This window comes from Maniola jurtina, chromosome 19 (genome assembly GCF_905333055.1).
Source record: "Maniola jurtina chromosome 19, ilManJurt1.1, whole genome shotgun sequence".
Lineage (NCBI taxonomy): Eukaryota > Metazoa > Arthropoda > Insecta > Lepidoptera > Nymphalidae > Maniola > Maniola jurtina.
In genome coordinates, this window is record NC_060047.1 from 10,218,751 (window position 1) to 10,245,108 (window position 26,358).

Consider the following 26,358-nt stretch of genomic DNA (forward strand, 5'->3'; position numbering starts at 1 on the left):
TTTGAATTCTGTCCACGCGGACGAAGTCGCGGGCATGAGCTAGTATTGTAATAAGTTAGGCGGAGATTGCCAGACTTCACAAAACTATGATCTATAAACTTTCAGGCATATAGATTTCCTCATATTGATTTTTTTACCTTTTAATGAGGAATTTGTCTGTGACGTCTATCTTACAGAACGCTCTCTAATTTTTAAAGGTTTTCTCCCACATATTTTTTCAGCTTTATAAAGAGTTTAGTGACGTGTTAGTAAGACGGGCAAGTATTTCGGCATATGCAATCTCTCATTACGGAACGCCAAAAACATACATAAATTAATGGCTTGAATTTTGCATTTTAGTATTCAAATAATTATAGGCGTCCTATTCTAGACAACTAATAAACTCGTTGGAAAGACAGAGTAGTAAATAGTGGGTGCCACAAAACGAGGATTTTTCCATTAGGTCTTTCAGAAGACCATGACCCTGGCCAGGGTGGGTTTATAAGTATGACTTATGAATTTGAAACTGCAGTTACTCACAAGGTTTTGGAAAAGCACCATCGTTATCAAAATGTACTCTTTGATTCTTTTCGGTCTGGTGGCGTCGGTTTCTGCCAACGTCTACCACAACGCGCAATGCCCGCTCGTTAAACCCGTGGAGAACTTTAATTTGGAAGCAGTAAGTTTTTATTATGCTTTTAAATATAATTCATTCAACGGCGAAGAAAACATCGTGAGGAAACTATCTTTCTTTATAGTCGTATTCCTTCATTGCTGAGGGTTGTGATTGTGGTATAATGGTAGGAGTTCTCTTGGGATAATAATGCGGTGGGTTCCCAGATCCGACCGCATACAACTCACTGAGAGAACGAAATTTCGATTCTTACGTTTTTACAGTTATTATCAGATGTTATTGATAAAAGCCTTGAAAGTCGGTCACCCATCCAGTTACCGACTGGGGTTAATGGTGCTTAACAATCGCAATCGATTGATATGCGTTGTCACAACTAGGTCTCACGTCCACGAGGAAACTATACCCTGCGAGTTTTCCGTAATGTTCTTAAAGGTGTCTGTCAAAAGTTTGCCAATACACTGCCAATACTTGGAAAGCGCAGTGAACTATTGCTTAAACTATTAGTCCCCAAAGTGGTCCAGGTGGACCCCCAGGGGTCCACGGGAGACTCTACCCTGCGAGTTTTCCATAATGTTCTCAAAAGTGTCTGTCAAAAGTTTGCTAATACACTTCCAATACTTGGAAAGCGCAGTGAACTATTGCTTAAGCTATTAGTTCCCAAAGTGGTCCAAGTGGACCCCCAGGGGTCCACGGGAGACTCGACGGGGGCCTACGTTTGTGTGACAATTTGTAATCGGGGGTTCACGAAAGTTTATCTGCTTTCGATAGTTAAGAACTAAAGTGTTGGCTTGACTTCACCTATCAATGTAGGCAGATAATATTTTAAGAAGCTCAGCGACTGTTAATTGCAAAAACTTGCATATTCCGTATTCTGTACACCATAAATATGATAACAATAATAGTTTATAGTGTAATAATTACAACACAAAAATATATACTTATTATTTTTCTTTTTCTTTTTACCACTCCAAATGAGAAGTTTTCTAAATTGAAATAAGTGAGAATTGATTGGAAAAGCGTAAAGTTGGATGGAATCACTTTTTTTTGTCACTACTTTATGAGATCACAGGCTCAACAAAGTTTCATAATTATAATCTTAGCGTCTCAGCTAATTAAAATACCTAATAAATGATTATTATTTTTAATTAGTCATATCTAGTATATTGTTCACTAGCTTATGCCCGCTACTTCGTCCACGTGGACTACAAAAATTTCAACCCCTGTTTTACCCCTTTAGGGATTGGATTTTCAAAACTCCTTTCTTAGCGGATGTCTACGTCATCATAGCTACCTGCATGCCAAATTTCAGCTCGATCAGTCCAGTAGTTACAGCTGTCCGTTGATAGATCAGTCAATCAGTCAGTCAGTCAGTAAGCTTTTTAACCCCCGACCCAAAAAGAGGGGTGTTATAAGTTTGACGTGTGTATCTGTGTATCTGTGTGTCTGTGTATCTGTGTATCTGTGTGTCTGTGTATCTGTGTATCTGTCTGTGGCATCGTAGCGCCTAAACGAATGAACCGATTTTAATTTACTTTTTTTTTGTTTGAAAGGTGGCTTGATCGAGAGTGTTCTTAGCTATTATCCAAAAAAATTGGTGCAGCCGTTTAAGAGTTATCAGCTCTTTTCTAGTTTTCTTGTAGCAAAGAAGGTTACATAACCGTTAGTTAGGTTCATAATATTATGTCAATTGACAAATGTCAAGCTGTCAAGATGGACGTTGCCTAGATACATAATTATTTATTTGAAAATGATGTTTTGGAAAACTCAGATACTTTGGATCGTAGGCGCGGAATAGCTATAATCCTAGAAAATCAGTTCAGCCGTTTGAAAGTTATCAGGTCTTTTCTAGTTATTGTAACCTTCACTTGTCGGGGGCGTTATAAATTTTTAATTTACACTTGTCCTTTTATACACCTATATAAAGCCTATATATAGATTAGCAGTATCCAGTATCACGTGACGTTATTTTCATTGACGATAACTGGATTGCTTGTGTAGTTATTGATGTAGTTGTGAACGAAATTAGATAATAATAATCATTATTTCGTGTGTGGTGCGATATTCAACTATCGTAAAAGAGTAAACGTTAATTAGCTGACCCATTCAAACTTTGTTTTTAAACAATTTTTAATGCCGCGGCTACATTAACGGCCATTAACGCGTTTTCAACGGCTTTTCACAGTAACCGTAGGCGTGGTCACGTTCAACGCCATAATTTGATCAATGGCATTCACAATGCAGTTTGGCGTTTGTCGACAAGTCGGGTGGCGATATATTTTGGCACATCAAAGAGATTCAGGGCGACAATCATCTTTGAAATACATAGTTTTTTTTAACTTTCTTAATTTTTTAACTTTCTCGGTTTTTTTAAAAAGACCTCATCATCTCATAGTGATCTTAAAAATTACAGCTGAGAACTGACGTTTCAAGAATTCCTGTTCAAACACTCATTTTCCATGGTACTGCAACCCTAAATAAAGTGTCTATTTAGAAAAAATGGTTCATTACTCCTAATAATTTAATGTTTTAATCTTGACTTTTATTTTTATTTCATTTAATTTAAGGTAATATTCAAACACCAGTTACAGTGGTAAAATGTATAAGGGTCATCAGATATTATTTCAACATATTGTACCTGACATATCATTGAATAAATAAATCATTCATTCAATTAAGCGAGGCTACACCTCGATAGCTCAACGGTTGAGCGGACTGAATTCCGAAAGGTCGGCCGCGGCGGTTCAAACCCTACCCGTTGCACTATTATCGTACCCACTCCTGGCACAAGCTTTACGCTTAATTGGAGGGGAAAGGGGAGCATTAGTCATGATTAGCATGGCTAATATTCTTTTTATTATATATTAAAAAAAAAGAAATTATTAATATTAATTATTTATCTTTCAGTACGGAAATGGAGTATGGTTCGAGATCGCGAGGTTGCCCAACGATGCTGAGAAGGGCGCGCAGTGTGGTTCTACTGAATACTCCCTCCAAGGCGACACCATCCAGATCAAAAGCTACCATGTCGCCAACGGAAGACTGGCTTCGATCGACGGCAGCGCCAGGCTAGCACTCCCAAGCACTAGCCAAGGAAAAATGATTTTCACACTCCCTTATGGCGGTAAAGATCTGGATTAATTTAAATCAAAGACATTTGAATCGAAGTATTTAATTTTCGTGTAACGCACCGATCTTTAAACCTTTAGCCTGCATTTTTTTCTTTCGTTGTTAAATGTATACTTATTTAAAGTTAAACACCATGTTCAAAACTGGCATCTTAAATTACATAGTTTATTAGTTCTAAACTAATGAAAATATTACAATAAAACTTAAAGCTAGCCTTATCTAATTACTATACAAATCATGCCCGCGTGGAATGGTGCCAAGAATACTGGCTGCATTTCCACGCTGGACAGTCAGGCTGATCCGTTGCGCAAAAAATGAGCCGGCCCTTCTGTCACCTGATGAGGCTATTAAACGCGGTGAAATGTGTCGTAAACTAAAATAGGGTTTGTCGGTCTTTTATTATAACATTGGTAAGAAAAGGTGAGCATAGTCTAGTCTGAATCAACCAATCTACGAAGTATTCAAGAATATAATAAGCATAAAACTAAATAATCAGTCCTTGTTGCCTCTTCATTGAACGAAGTTTGATAGATGTTTGTCCAAAAAGTTAATCACAAAAAAGTAGGTATATAAGTCCAATTTGAGGTTACAACGTGGTGGTTTGCGCAGGTCATAGACATTATATGCATAAGCACGAAATTCTGTTTTTGTAACATATTTAGTCAGTTTCGTCTTCGGATTAGATTACTTGCAGTGTGGCGCCGGTGACCCCTTTTAGAAAAACCGGCCAAGTGCGAGTCAGACTCGCGCACCGAGGGTTTCGTACTCGGGTATTTTTTCCGACATTTTGTACGATGAATCAAAACTATTATGCATAAAAATAAATAAAAATCTGTTTTAGAATGTACAGGTAAAGCACTTTCATATGTTACCCCACTTGGTATAGTTAGTTATCTTACTTTGAGAATTAAAATACATTTTAATTTTTTTAAATGATGTGACCACAAATTCACGGTTTTCAGATTTATTCCTTTACTTGTGCTATAAGGCCAACCTATCTGCCAAATTTCATGATTATAGGTCAACGGAAAGTACCCTATAGGTTTATTGACAGACACGACGGACGGACAGACGAACAGACAGACAGACCGCCTAACTAGCGCGACCTGAAGTCACTTGTCGGGCGTACACCGGCAAAATTTTATTTGAGTAAAGATACCTCTTTTAATAATAATCACGTATTAAAACTTGGACAAAATTAAATTTTTAAGCAATTTCTAAGCGAGATATGCTATGTCATTATGACAAACGCATTAATTTGCAATTTTATCAGCAAATACCATTATGAGCACTTTATTAAAAATGCGACTCGTTTTATCTTGCTTTTACATTATCAATATCTAAAATAGTTAGACAATTTAGTATCATAGAACATTGTTGTTTTATAAAATAAATATGTTTTTTTTCACACTTCACATTTTTTTAATTTTCTTGAGGATATTATAAAAAAAATACGATAAGCAGACCTGTACGGTATATCTATTGAAAGCAATTTCGGGATCTCAGAAAGGAATTTGCATGATGAAATATAGGTACATTATAATGCAGAATCTTATAAAATACTAGCGTATGCCCGTGTGGACTACATACATTTTTCCCTAATTTACTCCTTTAGGGGTTGAATTTTGAAAAATCCTTTCTTAGCGAATGTTTACGACATAATGGCTATCTGCATGCCTTTCAGCTCGATCCATCCAGTAGTTTGAGCTGTGCGTTGATAGATCAGTCAGTCAGCTTTTCCTTTAGGCCCAAAAAGAGGGGCCCATAAGTTTGACGTGTGTATCTGTGTATCTGTCTGTGGCATCGTAGCTCCTTGACTAATGAACCGATTTTAATTTCGTTTTTTTTTGTTTGAAAGGTGGCTTGATTGAGAGTGTTCTTAGCTATAATCCAAAAAAATCGGTTTAGCCGTTTGAAAGTTATCAGCTCTTTTCTAGTTACTGTAACCTTTACTTGCCGGGGGTGTTATAAATTTTTATTGTACACTTGTACAAGGTGTAACCAGAACGCTAGCAAAAACGATGACAGCTGGTGATGATTACTAAATTAGCTGGTGATGAGTACCACAAAAAATCGCGATTTTAAAATCCTGTTTAAAAAAATATTGCAAATAAAACATCTGACTGACGCTAGAGGTCAACGAATGTTTTGTAAATAGGCCACTCTGGATCAATGCCGCGTCGTAGGTGGGGCATTAACCTGAGTTTTGCACGCTATACATTGCGGGTTTATAAAATACTAAATCACTAAAGCGACACAAAATAAGATATATGGTTATTGGCATTGGATTATGTTTAGGTAGTATAATAATAACTCTTAGTTTTTGCTAGCGTCCTGGTTACACTTTGTAAGTATATTTAGATATTTTAAGTTTTTCTAAAAGTTTTGCACTTCCTAGTAAAGAGTGTCGTGTGTGTAGATTTTTTTGAAATAGGTAATATCCTTATTACTTTTATTCAGTAGGTATGTAGTTGATTTTATTTTATTTATTTTATTTTTATTTATTTAATCGTAATCAACAGCGTTCACAAAATTATTATTCTAATCTTAACCTAGGTTTTATATAAGGCCACAAGAGATTACTTACTTATTTACATTCTATTTCTATAATTTAGCCGTTTTGAAGAATTTGTAGGTTCTTCAAGTGATTTTCTTTGGTAAATGCTTGATTTTGTAATTGTTCAGTTGTTTTTTGCAGTGGCTGGCGCTAAGAACGAATACATTGGCTGGATCCTCGACACTGACTATGTGAACTACGCCATTGTCTACCACTGTAAATACAATGCCGAGAAGAAGGTCCGTCAAGGTAATAATCTCACTCTTATATGCTACATTTTGGTCTAGATCTAGTGGCTTACTTATTTTTTAGATCTTGAGGTCCCTGCTTTGAGTCTGGGGTTGGGTTTGGCTAGAAAAGCTGAAGTTTTCTGGCAAGAAATTGTCAGTAGCAGCCAGGCGTTTATTCAGCAGCGGACGTTTATCACTACCCATATTATAAACTAGCTGATGCCCGCAGCTTCGCCAGCGTGGATTAGTCAGATCCCCTGCAGCATCAGGATTGAGGAGTTGGACTCCAAATTTTTTATGAAACAATGTCACATAGTTCCTCTATCGATTAAAAAAAATTACGCAAATCGGTTCAGAAATTCTCTGAGATTTCGGTGTACATAGGTAGAAAAACACAACTCCCTTTTTGAAAGTCGGGATTCTCCTATCTGGGATGACTTCATGTTCACGCTGGATTATTGTAGTCCGTCTTAGCAGACCCCCCTGGTAACAGAGCTGTCTAGCTCACATATTATCTCCTCATCTTCATCAGAGCCTCTCCACTCTCTTCCTCGTTCTCTTCCTCCTCTCCACCATAACGTTAGGTCACTAAATAAGCCAGGTCTAGTAATGATAGCTTATTCTTGACTTTGTTTCAGACTTCGCCTGGATTCTCTCAAGGTCCAAGACTTTGGACGCCAGTACAAAGGCTAAGATTGACAAGTTCATAGGGGAGTGTACGTTCCTTGACAGCAGCAAATTCATTTACAACGACTTCTCCGAGTCAGCCTGCAGGGTCCAGGCCTACTGAATAACCTGCTAGAAGATTAAGCTTTAAGTTTACGAATACTTTTTCTTATTAATTAATTTTTACTAAAATTAATTATTGTCATCGCAACAGTTCATTAATTAAAATTATAAGTTTTATTGATACAAACACAGTAACACAGCCTTAAGTCTAAAACAAAATGGTGGTGATATTTTAAATAAAGAAATTTAAGTTAAAAAATTCTTTTCCTATACATACCTACGTAATTTTTTTATTAAATTAAGGAGGTAGAAAACCGCAAAATGTCAAAATTTAACTGTGGTGTTTTGCTCCTTAATTAACACAAATAGGCCAGTCATTTAAGCTTAAATTAGGTAAGAATCTCGGAATTCGAGATACCCAGCTGTAAGTGTGTAAATACTTGTATATTGACACCCTAAAAGTTGTCTCAAAACATATAAACCATTTTTGTGACCTTTGACCTTGATATTTAATAGTTGCCTACATCCTACCATATGTAGGTTTTGAAACAACTTTTAGGGTGTCAATATACAAGTATTTACAGACTTACAGCTGGGTATCTCGAATTCCGAGATGAACTTACTATAATGCAGTCATTAGACTAGTAGGATAACACTTTTAACCTGAAAAATCAAAGAGTTCCCACGAGATTGAGTTGTCGTTTTAACATATCCCGGGAGTTAGCCATATCCCTAAGGGAGTTGGCTAACTCCCGGCTTATACCATTTCGCTGCCACATATCCACCTAGTGGGGGGTTCCTTACACTGTGTTGATAGATAAGAGTGCACAGTAACAATTTTATTTTATGTGATTGACTTAAACAACTATTTATGATATTATTTACCCAACGTTCATACGTTATAATTAATAAAAAGTTATTGTTATTGTAAGTTGTATTTTACCTTTATCTCAGGAAACAACTTATCTATATTACAAAGTAAGCTCTTGTTAAAATACAACATTGTTACATTTAAAAACACAGTTAATAAAAGCGGCCAATTGCGAGTTGGGCCTCGTTCTTTTAGGGGTCCGTACATAAATATGTACATTGTACATCATATTATTTTTTATGAAATATTTCTTTTCCCGAGCTTGAACATGGCAGTAAACCGTGAAAGAAACCCGCAAAAAATGTTCATTTGTTTTGGTCACTGCTTATAAAAACTATTTTATAAATCGTTGTTTTCATTATTTATTGTTTAAGTACAGTATATGATACATAACATACCGGAATTTCATATCCCTATCCCTAACTAGTTTAATTTTGAGTTAACAATGGCCTAAAACTGACAACTTTGACGGCCCCCCATTTCTTTACTTTTCAAAATAAAAAATATGTTCGTACTCTACTCAATGAGTTACATGACACATAAACAATGATACCCTATGCTACATATTACATGCTATGATAAGATTTTTTTCGTTCCTTTAATATGTACCTATAAGAAAGGCCCCCCTGAAAAATAATTTAATTGAATTTTTAATTCAATATTTGGTTTCGGTTTTGGGTTTTGGTCTGGTTTGTAGCTCATTTCGTCTATGAACTAGAGAGTAGAGACCACACGCGGACCGACAGGCAGCAGAGTGACATTAATAGGGCTCCGTTTTTACTCTATGGGTACGGAACCCTAAAAAGTAGAACATTGATTGTACGTAAATCTGTCATTTAATATGGATGGAATAGTTAAAGTTAACTTAAATTAGCAAAATAACTTTTTAACTTTTTGAAAACGGCAAGCGGCGCAAGTATGCCTCTCTGGTTACATTTTTGATCCAGTTGTTCGGAAAAGCAAACTCTGCTTTTTAACGGAATTTATAAAAAATCTCAAACCACGCGGACGAAGTCGCGGGGATCATCTAGTCTTTTTAATAAAAGTAAGATGTTTTGATATGTGGAAGGAGCATTTTGATCAGCGATCTGTTATCAAGGGCATAATATGTTACAAGACCATACAGCCATCCTTTTCGCAGCCACCTTGGTATTTTAGGGGCAAAGTAGACGCGAAATTGTAGTAGCTATAAGACTACGTTTGTATCACCATCATCATGATGAACCAATAGACTTCCACTGCTGGACCTAGGTCTCTTGTAGGGACATCCACACGCCGCAATCCAGTGGCTCCCTGTGACTCGCTTGATGTCGTCCGTCCACCTACTTAGTTGGGGGGGTCTTCATGTCGCCAACGAGCCAATGTGCAAGGTCGCCATGCCAGCACCTTGGGACCCCAACGCCTATTGGTTTTCGAACCATGTGCCCTGCCCATTGCCACTTCAGCTTTGCCAATTGCCAGATTGAGCTATGTTTTGATACTGTGAGTAAAATAAAATTATAAAGCAGCTTTACAAAAGATATTTTTAGGCTTATTTATTTAAAAAAAACCGGCCAAGTGCGAGTTAGACCCTTGCGGTTTTCAGATTTATTCCTGTAATTGTGCTATAAGACCTACCTACCTGCCAAATTTCATGATTCTAGGTCAACAGGAAGTACCCTATAGGTTTCTTGACAGACACGACGGACGGACGGACGGACAGATAGACATACAGACAGACTATGAGGGTGCCGTTTTGGCTTTTGAGGTACGGAACCCTAATAAAAATCACAAAACAAAAATGTCATCCCAACCACTGTAACGAGGCAGGGTGCCCAGAACGCTGGGTGCGCGTGGCCATACTAATTATGCTGACCGAGGTATCTGCCAGACACCCGGTCACCCGTAGAGTCCACGAGACTTCTTATATTTTAGTATTTATAGTATTTGCAAATAAAGACACATAATTTCACTACCTTTACTTTAATTACTCTTCAACAGGGGTGTCTCCGTCACTTACTCCATACAATCGTAGTTCTATTAGTTCTATTATATCATTTGAATATTAAACAACCAAAGTCTATAAAATTTTGCAGACACATTCTAGAAACGAATATCTATGCCTGTACTGAAAATTATAACTAACAGGCTTATACTACGAACATAGGAACATACGCGTACGTCACGTAGAAAAACATTATTTTATATTAGATAAGTACTGTTGGCACCTAACAATTGTTTTGTACACCGATATCGTGACCTATGACCAGGCCTTTGGGGAAAAGTATAAAAACCGAAGTATTGTTTTCCGTTCATCAGTTAGACTCTGGCATCAGAACCTAGTCAAGTATCACAATGTTCGCTTTCGTCTTCCTCACCATTGTGGCTGCGGCCATCGCCTCCGACGTCCATGTCCACGTAGACTCGGGCTGTCCCGACGTAAAACCCGTAGAAGACTTCAACCTTGCAGCTGTAAGTATTGAGTTAGCTAATTTGATTAGTTTATGCAAAATCCCATTAAAAATAAAGCAAAAGTTCCCCATACCCGAAAGGTACCAGAGAGACCCTATATTTAGAATAGCATAGAATACAATATTTTTTACTCAAGTAAACTTTTGCAAGTGCTTTTGAATCGTCAAAATAATTTACCACTGGTTCGGAATGCCGTTCCTACCGAAAAGAAGCAGTAAGAAACTCGGCGGTTGCTCATTTCAAGTGACCAATTTACAGTAAATGTTATACTATACAAGTAAGTGCAGCCCCGCGCATTGCTGGAGCGAATCAAATCCATGCTTTTTTATCATTTACGAGTACATAATTTCGATTGTATAGTATGCTTTTATTATAGGAGTATATCTACTTTTAATAGATTTTTTTAACTTGTGTAAGTAAATATTAATGTCTCCGTTGTCCTTCTGTGTGTCCATCTGCTATCTTCGACCGGTGTCCCATGACCGTAATAGGTAGAGTTGTCAGAAAGTGTGTCTTCCAATGGCCGCTATAACAACCAATAATAAAAAAAATCGAAATGACAAATTAAAAAATAAATAAAAAGTACATATTGTTGTATTTTTTATGATTGTACGGAACGCTTCGTGTGCGAGCCCAACTCACACTTCTTGTTTTAGTCTTTACTAATTCAATCATTGATTTTCAAAACATCAATAAAACTCGTGGAACCCAAAAACAAAGCCAACGATACGTCAATTACAGTCGGATAAAAATCTTATTTTTTTTTCTATTCACAGTTCGCAAGAGGCAAATGGTATGAACTAGCACGGTACCCTAATTCTATTGAAGATGGCGCCAACTGTGGCTGGGCTGACTACGTCCTGAGCGGTGATGTCTTCTCCGTCAAGAACTTCGACATTTCCAAGGGCAAGCTTCGTACTATTGAAGGATCTGCTTGTCTGGCTGAAGATGCAGGGAAGACCGGCAAACTGACCTTCAGCTACCCGTATGGAGGTAGGGTTCAAATCACAACTATTATAAGATAAAGATATTATAAGATGAGAGCCGTGGCATCCTGTCTACGTCACTGTCGCGTGGTAGCGTGGTAGCGTGCCTGTGGTGGTTAAGACCGCCTTATATCCGGGAGTCCGGGGGTCGGACTTTTACTGACTAACGAATGACGGTTTACTGACGAAACCATGTTTTACAAGTAGTAACAAACAAATATCTTATACTTGTAAGTTTAAAGATAGGTCAATAATTCTCAATATTGTTTTTCTCACCAGACTTGAGAACAGGTACAACTTTCTGATTCTATTTTATGTGAAATTTCAGTTGCCGGAGCCACCACCAAAAACACATTGTGGGTCCTCGGCACTGATTACGACAATTACGCCGTTGTCTACTACTGCAAATACAACGAGGAGAAGAAGACCCGCCAAGGTATATATCTATTTAACAGACTTCTTGTTCTTCTAGTGCCATCTCCTATCGGAGGTTGGCAATCATTAAGGCTAACTGGATTTTTGTTCACCGCTGCCCTAAATAGTGACCCTGTACTAATATTGAACCACTGGTTAAGACTCTTAAGCCATCTACCGTCTACGTTTACCTTTTATCTTGTCGCAGCATTGACAAATTCCCCAGAGTGTTAATTAATGACATCATGGCTGGTGGTATGGAAGTTTCTGCAAGAGACTTATCTTGAGCAATGGATGTCTATCGGTTGATGACGAGGATGACGAATGATATTTTAAACATACTAGAGTGTAAATAATTTCCAAGCAAAGGCTATCTTCTTGATCCAGTTTATAACAAGTATAGTTACTTTGTTTTTAAACTTATAAATCTGCTGTAGTAATGCCCGTGCGATAAGGTGGCAAAAATACTGGCGCGCCATTTACGAGCTGGTTAACCAGGCTAACACTATCATCTTCTTTTTCTTCATATGCTTCTTCAAGACTGAAGCTCAGCAGACAGTTTTTCAAAGTTTTCCTTGTCCATGGATTGATGGAATACTTCTACAACTGTTTATTTAAGTCCACCCTAATGTTTCGTAACCATAATTTCTTCCGTCATACCGCTCCTCTTTTTCTTGCGATTGTACCCATCATTATTGTTTGCAGTTGCCGCTTAGGTACAAGATCATACATTGCTTGCTGGTTCTAACTTGGTATTTTTTAGTTTCGACAAGAATACTCAGCGTTAGTCATTCTAGCCTATATTACCTGTGTAGTAATTTACAGTTTACACTAAAACTGTATCGATTTACAGATTTCAACTGGGTGTTCTCCCGCCAACACTCCTTTACGGACAGTACCAGGGCGGCTGTTGACAAGATTCTTAAGGACACCAGCTTCCTCGACAGCAGCAAACTGATCTGGCCCGACTTCTCCGACGAGGCCTGCACGCACGACGAGGCTAAGCAATAAGGACATTGATCCAAACAGCGTCAGAATTTGTTAGAAAACTCTCCTCCTCTCTGCTCCTTCGGTTTATACCATGAACTGTTAGTAGCACTGATATGGTAGATTATTATTTAATAATGGCGAATCTCGTAAAATAAATGGAGATTACAAAAAAATATTTTTTATTATTGCTAAGCTACAATAAATCCATTTGCAGCGGGAAGGGAGACTTAATCTCCCCGAAGCTCTTTACCGCAGCGATAGAAGATGTATTTAATACAATTCATTATTATTTATTTGAATAATGTGTTTAAGTACATAAGCTGTTAAATCTAAGAAAAATAGTTCAGCATATTAGCCATAGCGGCGTACAAATATAGGAAACAGTTGAGATTATTAACAAAAAAAATATTAAAATATAGGGAGTCATAAAATTAATCTTAGTATGAATAATATTATTAAATACTTAAATAATTTAAGCCTGGATTGGTATGGACCATCGATGTATATGGATCTAGGCCCTTCGAAGATAAAAATCGCGCTCAAAAAGTCAATAGAATTTGCAAAAGTCCATTGACTTTGTCAATGACGATGACGTAAGATTCAAGCGTATTTTTGCGGACGGAGTTGTATGGGAAAGGCTAATCCATATACAATATACATAGATGGTATGAACTTACTATCAACATCAATGGCGGTTCACTAAGCTTCAATTTGCTGATGACCTATCAACAATAGCAGAGTTTCTCAACAGGTGAGTCTGAAAATATGAGTAAAACTCTCTCTATAAAATATGTTCCGCTCCATCCAGACTTAATCTTATTCAATACGTAATTCGGCATTGTAGACGAGCATAATTATGTAGTATATATATTATATAGGTATTATGTATGTATGCATACGATCCAGCCAGGTAGATTTATGTGTTCACAACCGGTATTCTATGAAACTGCGATACGACCGTGCAACCGATACTATGCAGGCCCGCCTATTTCTTTGCGCTGGGTTTGCCTGTGCAACAACTCTCTTACAAGAACTATTAATTACTGACAAATATTATTCTGTTATATTCTAGTACAATAGTGTACTGTCCATTTGTTCGTTTTCTCCCTAGCGTTAACAGGGCTCTCTCCGTCACTTACTCCATACAATCGTAGTTCCCATTTCATTTGAATATTAAGCAACCAAAGTCCATGAAATTTTGCAGACATATTCTAGAAACTAATATCTGTGCCTGTGGTGTTTCAGATTTTTCTAAAAATATGTAGTTTTAGAATTACAGGGGCTCAAAGATTTGTATGTAAGACCGCGTAACTTTGAAACCGAATATTTAAAAGAAACCTGGAAAACCACAGGTATTAGTTTCTAGAATATGTCTGCAAAATTTCATGGACTTCGGTTGCTTAATATTCAAATGAAATTGGGACTACGATTGTATGGACTAAGTGATGGAGAGAGCCAAAGACAAAGGAGTATGTTTTCAATAAAACTGCCATACCCCAGGTTAGCCCACTTTCATCTTAAGACTGCATCATCACTTACTTACCACCCGGTAAGATTGCAGTCAAAGGTAAACTTGTATCTGAATTTTAAAAAATGGCTTCCTATAATGATACGCCACTTGGAATAGTTATCTTACTTTGAAAACTGATTATTTGTTCATGAACACATTTTAATTTTTTTGTGTGATGTAGCCATAAATTCACGGTTTTCGGATGTTTTCCTATACTTGTGCTATAAGATCTAACTACCTAAAAATTTCATGATTCTAGGTAAACGGGAAGTACCCTATTATAGGTTTTGTTGACAGACGCGACAGACGGACCGACTGACAGACAGACAAACAACGAAGTGATCCTATAAGGATTCCTTTTTTCCTTATGAGGTACCTACGGAACCCTAAAAAACTTTGTTAACGGTATTTGTCGATTCAAAAACGAAATGTAGCTTTCGTTGATATCTAGACCAGCGTACGCGAAAGTCAGAGGTCAGAATTTATTTAAAATATAACAATAATAAATTACCTCATTCAGATAAGAATATAATAGAATCTACTGTAAGTAACAGTTTATAAACAACTAGAAATACCAGTGATTTATTAAAAACTGGATTAATTATTTTTAAAAATCCCACGCGAACTCGAAATTTTCCGGGATAAAAGTAGCCTATATCCGTCTTCGGGATGCAAACTGTCTCTACCTTTAAAAATCTCGTTGGAACTCTTTGATTTTCCGATATAAAATCTTTGTCTCTCTATGATATCTCTGGGATACAAGCTATCGATACGTCAAAATTGGTTGGAAGGATGGGCCATAAAAATGTGGCAAACATACAGACACTTTAGCATATTTTATATCAATATAAAATCATTAATATATTATAATACATTTTTATACTAGCTGATACCCACGACTTCATCCGCTTGGATTTAGATCATCTCGTGGGAGCTCATTGATTTTCCGGGATAAATTGGAATATGTTCCACGTCTTTATCTGTATCCGTGCAAAAAATCACGTCGATACGCTGCTCTGTTGCGGCGTGTTTGATGGACAAGCCACTAAACCAACAAAAAACCGCACTTTTGCATTTATAATAAATGCGTGAACTACTGATGAATATAATTACATGTAAATATATTAATATGGATCTACTTCAATTATTATCTAATGGTCTAATCTATAGCACTCAAATATTTTTTTCTTAACGGTGTACGTACAGACAAGCCGTGTCAATTATTATGTACATCATACCAATATTGCGACCTCTGACCAAGCCTCCGGGAATTAGTATAAAAACTGCAGTATTATTTTCCGCTCATCAGTCAGGCTCTGGCATTATTAATACCTAGTCAAGCATCACCATGTTCGCTTTAGTACTCCTCAGCATTGTGGCTGCGGCCTCCGCCAACGTCTACGTTAACTCCGGTTGTCCCGACGTAAAGCCCGTAGACGACTTCAACCTTGAAGCTGTAAGTACAGAGTTAGCTAATTCGATGAGTTTGTACGAAATCCCCTAAGGATCGTCATACAAAAAGCGATAACGTTTTTCTCCCCGTGAATAAAGTCCAATTTTCATCATTTTTAGGGTTCCGTACCTTAAAAGGAAAAATGGAACCCTTCTAGAACCACCTTGTTTTCCGTCGGTCTGTCCGTCTGTCCGTTGTGAAAAGCGATAACGTTTTTCTCCCCGTGAATAAAGTCCAATTTTCATCATTTTTAGGGTCCGTACATTAAAAGGAAAAATAGAACCCTTCCAGAACCACTTTGTTTTCTGTCTGTCCGTCTGTCCGTTGTGTCTGTCAAAAAACCTAAAGGGTACTTCCCGTTAACCTAGAATCATGAAAGGCAGGTAAGCAGGTTTTATAGCCCAAGTAAAGTGAAAAATCCGAAAACTGTGAATTTGTGGTTGCATCACAAAAAAAAATGTGTTCATGAACAAATAATGATTAGTATTTTCAGTTTTCAAAGTAAGATAACTATGCCAAGTGGGGTATCATATTATGAAAAGGCTTTATCTGTACATTCTAAAACAGATTTTTATTTATTTTTATGCATAATAGTTTTTGATTAATCGTGTTAAATGTCGGAAAAAATACCCGAGTACGGAACTCTCGGTGCGCGAGTCCGGTTTTCAGAAATGTTGACTAGATGTAATGAAGAACTATGTTTTAACTTTAAAGAAATATTGCATATGTTACAAGTTACTAACGTAAAGTGCCTTCAAACTACGGAAGTATAATACAAACAAAACAGGCATAGATATTAGTTTCTAGAATATGTCTGCAAAATTTCATGGACTTTATTCAAATGAAATTGGAACTACGTTTACATGGAGCAAGTGACGGAGAGACCCCTCTTAACTAATTAGCGAGTTTAAAAGCGTATGATAGAATTCAATACCTACAGTTTTAAAAAAAAAAAAATTATACCTATATTTTTGTAAAATACCATAAAGTTGATTTCAAACTACGGAATATAATATATAAATATAAATATAAATATAATATTACCTCTAAGTGTGAACAGTGACATTTAAAAGTAGGGTGAGCGATATTTATATATTATATTATATTCCATAGTTTTAAAAAAATGGTTGCAAGAATTTTTTTTATGCAGCTGATGACCTCGTACGACACATTAAGATTTGATTTTGAAACTTTATTTAAATTTAACTTATTTTTTTCTTCAAATGTTAATATTGACATGTAAATAAGACAGTTTCTAGCCTGTATTCTTTAACATTATAACTGTAAAAACATACTATTGAAATATTGCGCGCCATTGCATGGCAGATTGTAATTGGACTTTTATAATTTTAAGACCCATTGTAGATACAATTTTGCAATAAATAAATAATCTAATCTAATCTTTAATTTACCTGTTAGTCTACACAGGTACTTAAATTTTGCGAGAAGCTTTTATATTTTTACTTATCTTATTTTTATCAGGGGGCACGGCAGTGCCCCCGCCAAGACGAGCCAAACGGCGGCCGGGGTGCTACGTACCTTTTTCTCGAAGTGTTTCGCCGTATTTTCGACCCGTCATAACTTCGGTCTGGATGACGCTAGAAAGCTGAAATTTTCAGTATAAGGTGTCCTCAGCAAATTTACCAAATATACTAAATATCAAATATCTAGCTTTTATGGTTACAGATTTATTGATACCTAAAATACGCCGATTTCGTCCCTCACTGATGATCATCAAAACCTCTACTCAAAACCTCTAAGGTACTTCCCGAAGTTCTAGAAGACTGAAATTTGGTATGTAGACTAGAAATTGCAAACAAACTACAGGAAAATTAAGACTTTGGAAATTCCCCCCCTCTACGCCTCTTATGAGAAAAGCAAATTTGTAAATTCTGTTGCTAGAATGCTGATATTTTCAGGATAAGATGTCCTTGGCAAATTGATTAAACGCATTGAGTATCAATTGTCTAGCTTTTATAGTTTCAGATTTATTGACAGTCAAACTTCTAGTCTGTAATTCTAGGGCACTTCCCGAAGTCCTAGAAGACTGAAATTTGGTATGTAGACTAGAAATTGCATACAAACTACAGGAAAATTAAGACTTTGGAAATTCCCCCCCTCTACGCCTCTTATGAGAAAAGCAAATCTGTAAATTCTGTCGCTAGAATGCTGATATTTTCAGGATAAGATGTCCTTGGCAGACTTATTAAACGCACTGAGTATCAATTGTCTAGCTTTTATAGTTTCAGATTTATCGACATTCAAAACCTCTAGTCACAAATTCTAGGGTACTTTCTGAAGTTCTAGAAGACTGAAATTTGGCATTAAGTAGGAATTTCAACAATTATGAACAACAGATAAATTAAGAAATCGGGTCCCCCTTCATCCCCTCGTATATGAGATGCATATCTGTAAAATCTGTTGCTCGAATTCTAAAGTTTTCAGGATAAGATGTCCGTGGCAGATTTATCAAACGTACCAAGTATCTGTGTTTCGTGAAGTCCTAAAAGACTGAAATTTGGTATATCTGCTTCAAAATTGAGTTGCAAGATTCCACCCGAACAAACATATTTACATACGAGTACATTGCAAGTTGAATAAAAGCTTTTAAAAAAAGAGGTAACGATAGAGAGTGGGCCATGAAAACGATGTACCTACAAAAAATAGATCCAAAAAAATCTAGGGCACCTGCCAAAAAGAAATGAAATCCCACCAAAAACATTTCATGTAAAAAGGTAGCCAAGACTCACAAGTTCATAATGTTTTCACTGTTAAAAAGTTATGAGATCTCTAGTAGAGCCAAGCCCCTAGCTGAGCTTAGATTTGTGCTGGCCATGGGACCTATCCCAAGCCCAAAGTAATATAGCTCTTAAATGTTCTTGACTGTATCAAATTTATAACAATAAATAACAAATCACTCTACTTACAAGCTCTGATTCTACAAACCCTATATCTTGGTAAAAAAATTACGGCTTGGCCGTTTACAGTTCGTGGATTTTTTATCTGAAATGACATCTAAGCCCGAAATTGCTTCTGCGACCATCACGAAGTACAATACAAATTAGTAATTGTCGAACAAACTATTCCTTAAGGCCTTAAAATATGTTATGTCATGTAATAGTTTTACGAACATTAAACGGCCAAGCCGTCCTTTTTTACCAAGATGTAGGGTTTGTAGAATCAGAGCTTGTAAGTAGAGTGATTTGTTATTTATTGTTATAAATTTGATACAGTCAAGAACATTTAAGAGCTATATTACTTTGGACTTGGGATAGGTCCCATGGCCAGCACAAATCTAAGCTCAGCTAGGGGCTTGGCTCTACTAGAGATCTCATAACTTTTTAACAGTGAAAACATTATGAACTTGTGAGTCTTGGCTACCTTTTTACATGAAATGTTTTTGGTGGGATCTTACTTATCTTACTCGATTTTATCTTACTTTTTCTCCATAACTTTTAATAATAAAGAAATAATTTTAAATAAAAATTGTATTAATAATAATTAAGTTATAGTAATTGTATACATTACGCCACTAAATAATAAAAATAATAAGAATATTTTTTATGATTTCACTCCGAATCAGATAATATGTTTTTCAACGATTTTCACCAATTTCATCAGTTCTGACGCATATCTTTTAAAATTTTAAATTAATCTATACCTTTGTATATTAGAGGTAAAGTCTTTAAGTTCTTGTTCTTGTTAATCAACCGATTTCAAAATCACCAGAAAGCTTAATTATTTTGGAGTGACATAGGCTCTATTTATTTTCAAAAAATCGAACAAGTGCGAGTCAGGCTCGCGCACTGAGGGTTCCGTACTCGGGTATTTTTTCCAACATTTTGCACGATAAATCAAAAACAATTATACATAAAAATAACTAAAAATCTGTTTTAGGATGAACAGGTCAAGCCCTTTCATATGATACCCCATTTGGTATAGTTATCTTATTTTGAAAATTGAAACATATTTTAATTTTTTTTTAAATAATGTAACCACAAATTCGCTGTTTTCAGATTAATTCCTGTATTTGTGCTATAAAACCTACCTACCTTCCAAATTTCATGATTCTAGGTCAACGGGAAGTACCCTATAGGTTTCTTGACAGACAGACAAACAGACAAACAGACAGACAACAAAGTGATCCTATAAGGGTTCCGTTTTTTCTTTTGAGGTACGGAACCCTAAAAATTGGTATGCGCCTAAATTTCTCAGTGCAATTCAATACGGGTTTCATTGTATTTTCATTGTATTCAGATTTTCAGAATATATCACGAGGAATGTTTGGTAGGCTTAGTTTTTAGGTAGATTCTAATAGGTATAACAAATTCATAGCAACATTTTGTCTATAGAATAGGTATGCGTGAAGCCGGGGCGGACCATTAGTACAATCTATGCCTAAACGAAGCCAACGACACATCAATATAATCGGGTAAAAACTTTCATTTTCTTTTCGCAGTTCGCAACAGGCAAATGGTACGAACTACAACGGTACCAGAATGCTGTTGAGAAAGACGGCAACTGTGGCTGGACTGAATACCTTCTAAGCGGTGATGTCTTCTCCGTCAAGAATTTCGACATTTCCAATGGCAAGCTTCGTGTTATTGAAGGATCTGCTCGTCTGGCTGATGATGCAGGGAAGACCGGCAAAATGATCTACAGCTACCCGTATGGAGGTATGGTTCAACTGACAATAGTACCTACTGATCCTGATAGCAACTAAGTTTTGGAGTTGCATCTTTTTCTTACCAATATAGTAAGAAAAGGACGTACAAACTAAAAATTTAGAGCTGTGAAACCTTGTGACTTTAGGTCAGTCTTGAGCATAGTGTTTTTTCTAGAGTGCACTTAGACTATTTATTTTCCATTATTGTTTAGCAATATTAACAACACAAAGTTAAACAGCACTAAAACCCGACTACTACCCGCGAACTGCCGATAGACTGGTGTATTTTATTTAACACTAGAGGATGCCCGCGACTTCGTCCGCGTGGATTTAGGTTTTTTAAGATCCCGTGGGAACTGTTTGTTTTTCCGGGATTAAAAGTAGCCTATGTCCGTCCCCGGGATATAAGCTAACCAAATTTCGTCAGAATCGGTTAAACTGTTGGGCCGTGAAAAGGTAGCAGACAGACAGACAGACACACTTTCGCATTTATAATATTAGTATGGATTGTACTAATTTATATTTATGAACTCAGATTCAATTTTTCTCTCTTTCATTTCATATCCCACTCGATAAAATCGTATCAAATGTATCCTGTCACCCGAACTATAATAACGAATCGATTGACACCTCGTTCATCAAAATCGGCTAAGTAGTTTAGGCGCTACGGTGGAACACACATAAATACAAACCTCCGTAGATATAAGTTATTCGTAGTACTCCGTACTTCGTCTAGTGACAGATGGACGGGCATATTTTTGGCGCAAAGGATCAGCCTGGTTTCCTAGTATTTTTTGTAATCACTACCAATATTATAAATGCAAAAGTGTTTTAAAAAAAAGAATATTAGCCATGTTATTCATGACTAATATTCCCCTTTCCCCTCCAGCTAAGTGTAAAGGTAAAGCTTGTGCTAGGAGTAGGTACGACAATAGTGCAACGGGTGGAATTTGGACCGCCGACTTTTCGTAATACAGTCCGCTCCTTAACCGTTGAGCTATTGACGCTCTAAAGTTGATTTGAAACTACGGAATATAAAATATTATAATGTAAATATCGCTCACCCTACTTTTAAATGTCACTGTTCACACTGTTAGATGTAAGGATATTACATCTAAGTGTGAACAGTGACATTTAAAAGTAGGGTGAGCGATATTTATATAATATTTTATATTCCGTAGTTTGAAATAAGGTTAAAGTTTGTTTGTTGGTTTGTTAGTTAAGCTGATATTTTAATGTACAATAAATAAATAATCATTTTCTAAAATTTCAGTCGACTTTGCCACCACCAAGAACACGTTGTGGGTTCTCGGCACTGACTACGATAACTACGCCGTTGTCTACTACTGCAAATACGACGAGGACAAGAAGAGCCGTCAAGGTATGTATATTTCAGTATTCTGTACCTATGTCTTCATTAATTTTAATTGACTTCCCTGGCTCAGTGATAAGTACTTTAACGGCCGAAATTAATAATCTACTCGTATATGTAATCTGTCGATAAGTTACCTACTTAGCAATGTTGTTATTCGTCAAAAGTCTTTTTGACGATTAACAGCGTTGCTAAGTAACTTATCGACAAGTTAAAGATAGATTGAGCATTAATTTTGGCCGTTTGAAGAGTTGATTGCTTTCATGAAGTCATGAACGTGGTTATAGATTTCGTAAATGGTTTTCTTTTATTTTTTATTCATTTAAATAGACAATCAACAAGTAACAATAATATATTTTAGCTGTACAAAAAGAATGTATTACATATTATTGGTATATTGTAGACCCGCTTATTGATTGTCACAGCTTGCGATTTGTGTCACAGTTAGAAGGAGAAAAAAATAAAAAAATAATGGCTGTCTAACTCCCCTTACATTTTGAAGATCTCTCTGGAGAATATCGATATATAGAACATAGAATATAATATAGGATCTTTTTGAATATTCCAAAAATCCGAATTTCTTTACTGAATGCGAGGTTTCTGTTGAGAGATGACCTCGGCCGTGGCGAAAACACCTGGCAGGCGCAATTTGGAATTTTGTACATAATTGACATTTGATTTTAATCTTTTTTTTATTTTTAATCCATTGTTTACGTTTTCTAAAAATATTTGTTTATGAACTACTATCCTTAGAAACTGCATAGGGATCATTAAAACATGAGTGCGGGCATAATCATGGGCAACTGAGATATTAATAATAATGAATGATATTTATAGTCCATTTCCTAATGTGTCATAACCATGACTTCTTCCTACTTTTGATTCTTTTTACCTGCTATTTTGGCCATCATTATTGCCTGCAGCATGCATGTAATGTGCCGTATACTATGACCTACGAGGTACCTACCTGCTTGATGGTTCTTACTAATCCGGTCTTCTTCGGTGTTCGGACAAGAATCCTCTGCGTTCGACATCTTACCCTTATTAACAGGGCTCTCTTCGTCACTTACGCCATACAATCGTAGCCCCAATTTCATTTGAATATTAAGCAACCAAAATCCATGAAATTTTGCAGACATACTCTAGAAACTAATATCTGTGCCTGTGGTGTTTTAGATTTTTCTAAAAATATCTAGTTTTAAAATTACAGGGGCTCAAAGATTTGTATGTGAATCTTTAAGACCGCGTAACTTTGAAAACGAATATTTTAACGGAACTCTGGAAAACCACACATTAGTTCCCAGAAAGTTTCTACAAAATTCCATTGAGTATGATTGATTAGTATTCCAATGAGAGACGAACTTCGTTTGTATGGAGCGAGTGACGGAGAGACCCCTCTTAAGTACATATATTATCATAGCAATTCACACTATATTTACTGACATATCAATTCACAGACTTCAACTGGGTATTCTCCCGCACCAAGAGCCTCGCGCCTGCTGCCAAAGCCGCTGTTGACAAGATCCTGAACGCCAACACTTTCCTCGACAGCAGCAAACTGATATCGCCCGATTTCTCTGACAAGGCTTGCGAGTACAAAGCTTAAGTAATTAGACGTTGATAAGATGATATCAGAATTTGTTAGAAGCAGGTAACCCGCCTGTTTATATCAAAAACCTGCCATTAGTACTAATATTATTATTATTATTATTTGTAAAAGATGAATCTCGTGAAATAAACGGAGATGGAAAAACGTGTTTTTTATTATTCCTAAACTACCATTCGTAGTCCTAATATTTCAATACAAATTCGATTTAGCCTAATTAATAACGCTTTGAATAAAAGCGCTTTGAAGATTTTGACCTCCCAAGTACTTACCTAGTCAATTATTTTCCAAAATATGGCCGCACATAAAACGTATATCAATCAATGGCTGACATCAATACAAACAAGTATTATGTGTGATAAAATCTTCCAAATTGTCAGGTTTCCAAAATATATAAGCTATCTTTCTCGTTTCCAAGATATATACAACAGACTAGCCACCAGATACTATTGGAGGAATAAAAAAATCCTCTGTTAGTAGATATACTGAGACTGCACTTGGTCACATTTTTTTTTATAAAGAATATTAGCCATGCTAGTCATAAACTAATACTCCTCTTTCCCCTCCAATTAAGCGTAAAGCATGTGCCAGGAGTGGGTACGACAAATAGTGCAACGGGTGGGGTTTGAACCGCCGACCTTTCGAAATTCAGTCCGCTCCTCAACCGTTCAGCTATCGAGGCTACATTTCGTCAAACAAGTTCGCACTTTATTAGTGGGTATAGCTGACTCTACAAACTGCAAAGTTTGTAGGGTCATTGATGACATTCAACATTTACTGATGGAGTATGGGTGATCGGAGTACTCAGCTCAGCATCGACGTGTTCATCCTCGACATCAAACCCCTTTAGCAGCTACGAGTTAGAAGATACACAGATTATTTTGATAAAGAAAAAACGATTCCGGGTATCGGCTTAAAAGTTGATAACTTTTTAGCCGATACACGGAAGTGTTTTGATGTTTTATTAAGATTTCAACAGTATAATCGAATTTCTACAATCGTGCTATTATCTAGAGCTACCTACCTGTCTCATATTTTGTTAAAAAATCCTATGATAGAATAAGGAATTCTAAGTTCAAATTATGCAAGAGACTTCGCCAAGATTATACCTAATTGGCCATTTGTTCTTTGCTACTATTATGATCGTCGAGTAGATATTAGATATTGCACCTTTATTAAGAAACCGCAATAACTCAAAAAATATATTTTTCGAGATTTTAGCCATAAAACGAATTAAATCGGCGTTATGATACCCCTCAATATGAGTAATGAGTAATAATATGTTATGATACCTACTCAAGTAAAGTACATTCACTAACCTATCGTTACCTAACTTAAGTATATTTAGGTATTATTTATATTTGTATTTTACAACAGTAATCATAAGTATAATATGGCATTCTATTTTATTCTTAGTACAGAAAACATTTATTTAGAGCAACCGCCGAGTTTCTTGCTGGTTCTTCTCGGTAGGAACGTCATTCCGAACCAGTGGTATATTTTGACGCTTCAAAAGCACTTGTAAAAGCTTAATTGAATAAATTTATTTTGAACTAGCTGTGCCCGCGACTTCGTTCTCGTGGAATCAGCGCGCTTTATATAGCCACGGACGCTCAGGCGCGAGGCGTGTAGTACGTACTCTGTACGTTAAAAATGTTCCCCGTGATTCTTTAAATTGACATAACTTTTTATTTATGAACCGATTGACATGAAATAAACACTAAATACTACAATATATTAGTGAAAACTGTATCTAAATCGAATAAGCCGTTTCTGATATTAGCGTGCACAAACACACAGCCAAACAGACAAAAAAAAATTAATTACAATTTCGGGTTCGGCATCGATATAATAACAACCCCTGCTACTTTTTTTTATATATTTCCATTGTACATACACCACTTTTCTACAATTTTATTATATGTATAGAAGATTTGAATTTAGCAAACAGCAAAAATTGATAAAATAAAAGAAAAATAATAAGTGCGCTTGTGGTCACAGCGGCATTATGTTAGCGAATAGATTTTAACACCTAATTCAGCTCGAAGAGCCGAATCGAATTTTAATAGAGTTGGTCTTATGCAAATTCATAAACTTGATATAGATAGAGTGGCCGTGCACCAGTCCTGTTTTTCTAGCTACTTAATTTAAAACTGAATCTGCAGACTGGATATTCATACGGCCGGAGGCCTCTATTAAATGATCTTATACTTAAACTAATGATAAAATCTGCGACTTCTTCATCGTTTTTAGGGTTCCGTTCTGTTTGTCCGTCTGTCGTGTCTGTCAAGAAAACTAATAGGGTACTTCCCATTGACCTAGAATCATGAAATTTGGCAGGTAGGTAGGTCTCATAGCACAAGTAAGAGAAAAATTCCGAAAACCATGAATTTGCTACATCACAAAAAAATAATAATTAAAATGTGTTCATGAACAAATAAAATTACTATTTTCAATTTTCAAACTAAGATACTATACCAAGCGAGGTACCATATGAAAGGATTCTACCCGTACATTCTAAAACAGACTTTTATTAATTTTTATGGATAATAGTTTTTTAATTTATCGTGCAAAATGTCAGAAAAACCCGAATACGGAACCCTCGGTGTGCGAGTCTGACTCGCACTTGGCCGGTTGTTACTCAAAATGACAGATCTGCACCAACTTGAATGTACGCTCTAAGGAAATTCGCGAAAAAACCGCAGTCGAGTGGAGCACGCGAATTACATTACAAACTAGCGATGCAAGTCAGTCTTCGTTTTGAGTTACAAAAACTCGATACAT

The 26,358-nt window shown here is 36.3% G+C and overlaps 2 protein-coding genes across 2 annotated transcripts; both read left to right on the forward strand.

Annotated features, from left to right (window-relative positions):
- The first annotated feature begins 550 nt into the window (after window positions 1-550).
- On the forward strand, window positions 551-13,081 carry LOC123875309. Its single transcript, XM_045921060.1, has 8 exons — window positions 551-658; window positions 3,518-3,734; window positions 6,438-6,545; window positions 7,165-7,307; window positions 10,449-10,577; window positions 11,354-11,570; window positions 11,892-11,999; window positions 12,831-13,081. The coding sequence occupies exons 1-8, from the start codon at window positions 551-553 to the stop codon at window positions 12,986-12,988; spliced, it is 1,188 nt and encodes a 395-aa protein (XP_045777016.1). The 3' UTR covers window positions 12,989-13,081.
- Window positions 13,082-15,794: 2,713 nt separating this feature from the next.
- On the forward strand, window positions 15,795-23,721 carry LOC123874823 (bilin-binding protein-like). The gene is made up of 4 exons (XM_045920346.1): window positions 15,795-15,933; window positions 20,390-20,606; window positions 21,870-21,977; window positions 23,426-23,721. Exons 1-4 carry the CDS (start codon window positions 15,826-15,828, stop codon window positions 23,572-23,574), a joined length of 582 nt encoding a protein of 193 aa, XP_045776302.1. The 5' UTR covers window positions 15,795-15,825; the 3' UTR covers window positions 23,575-23,721.
- The last annotated feature ends 2,637 nt before the right edge of the window (window positions 23,722-26,358 follow it).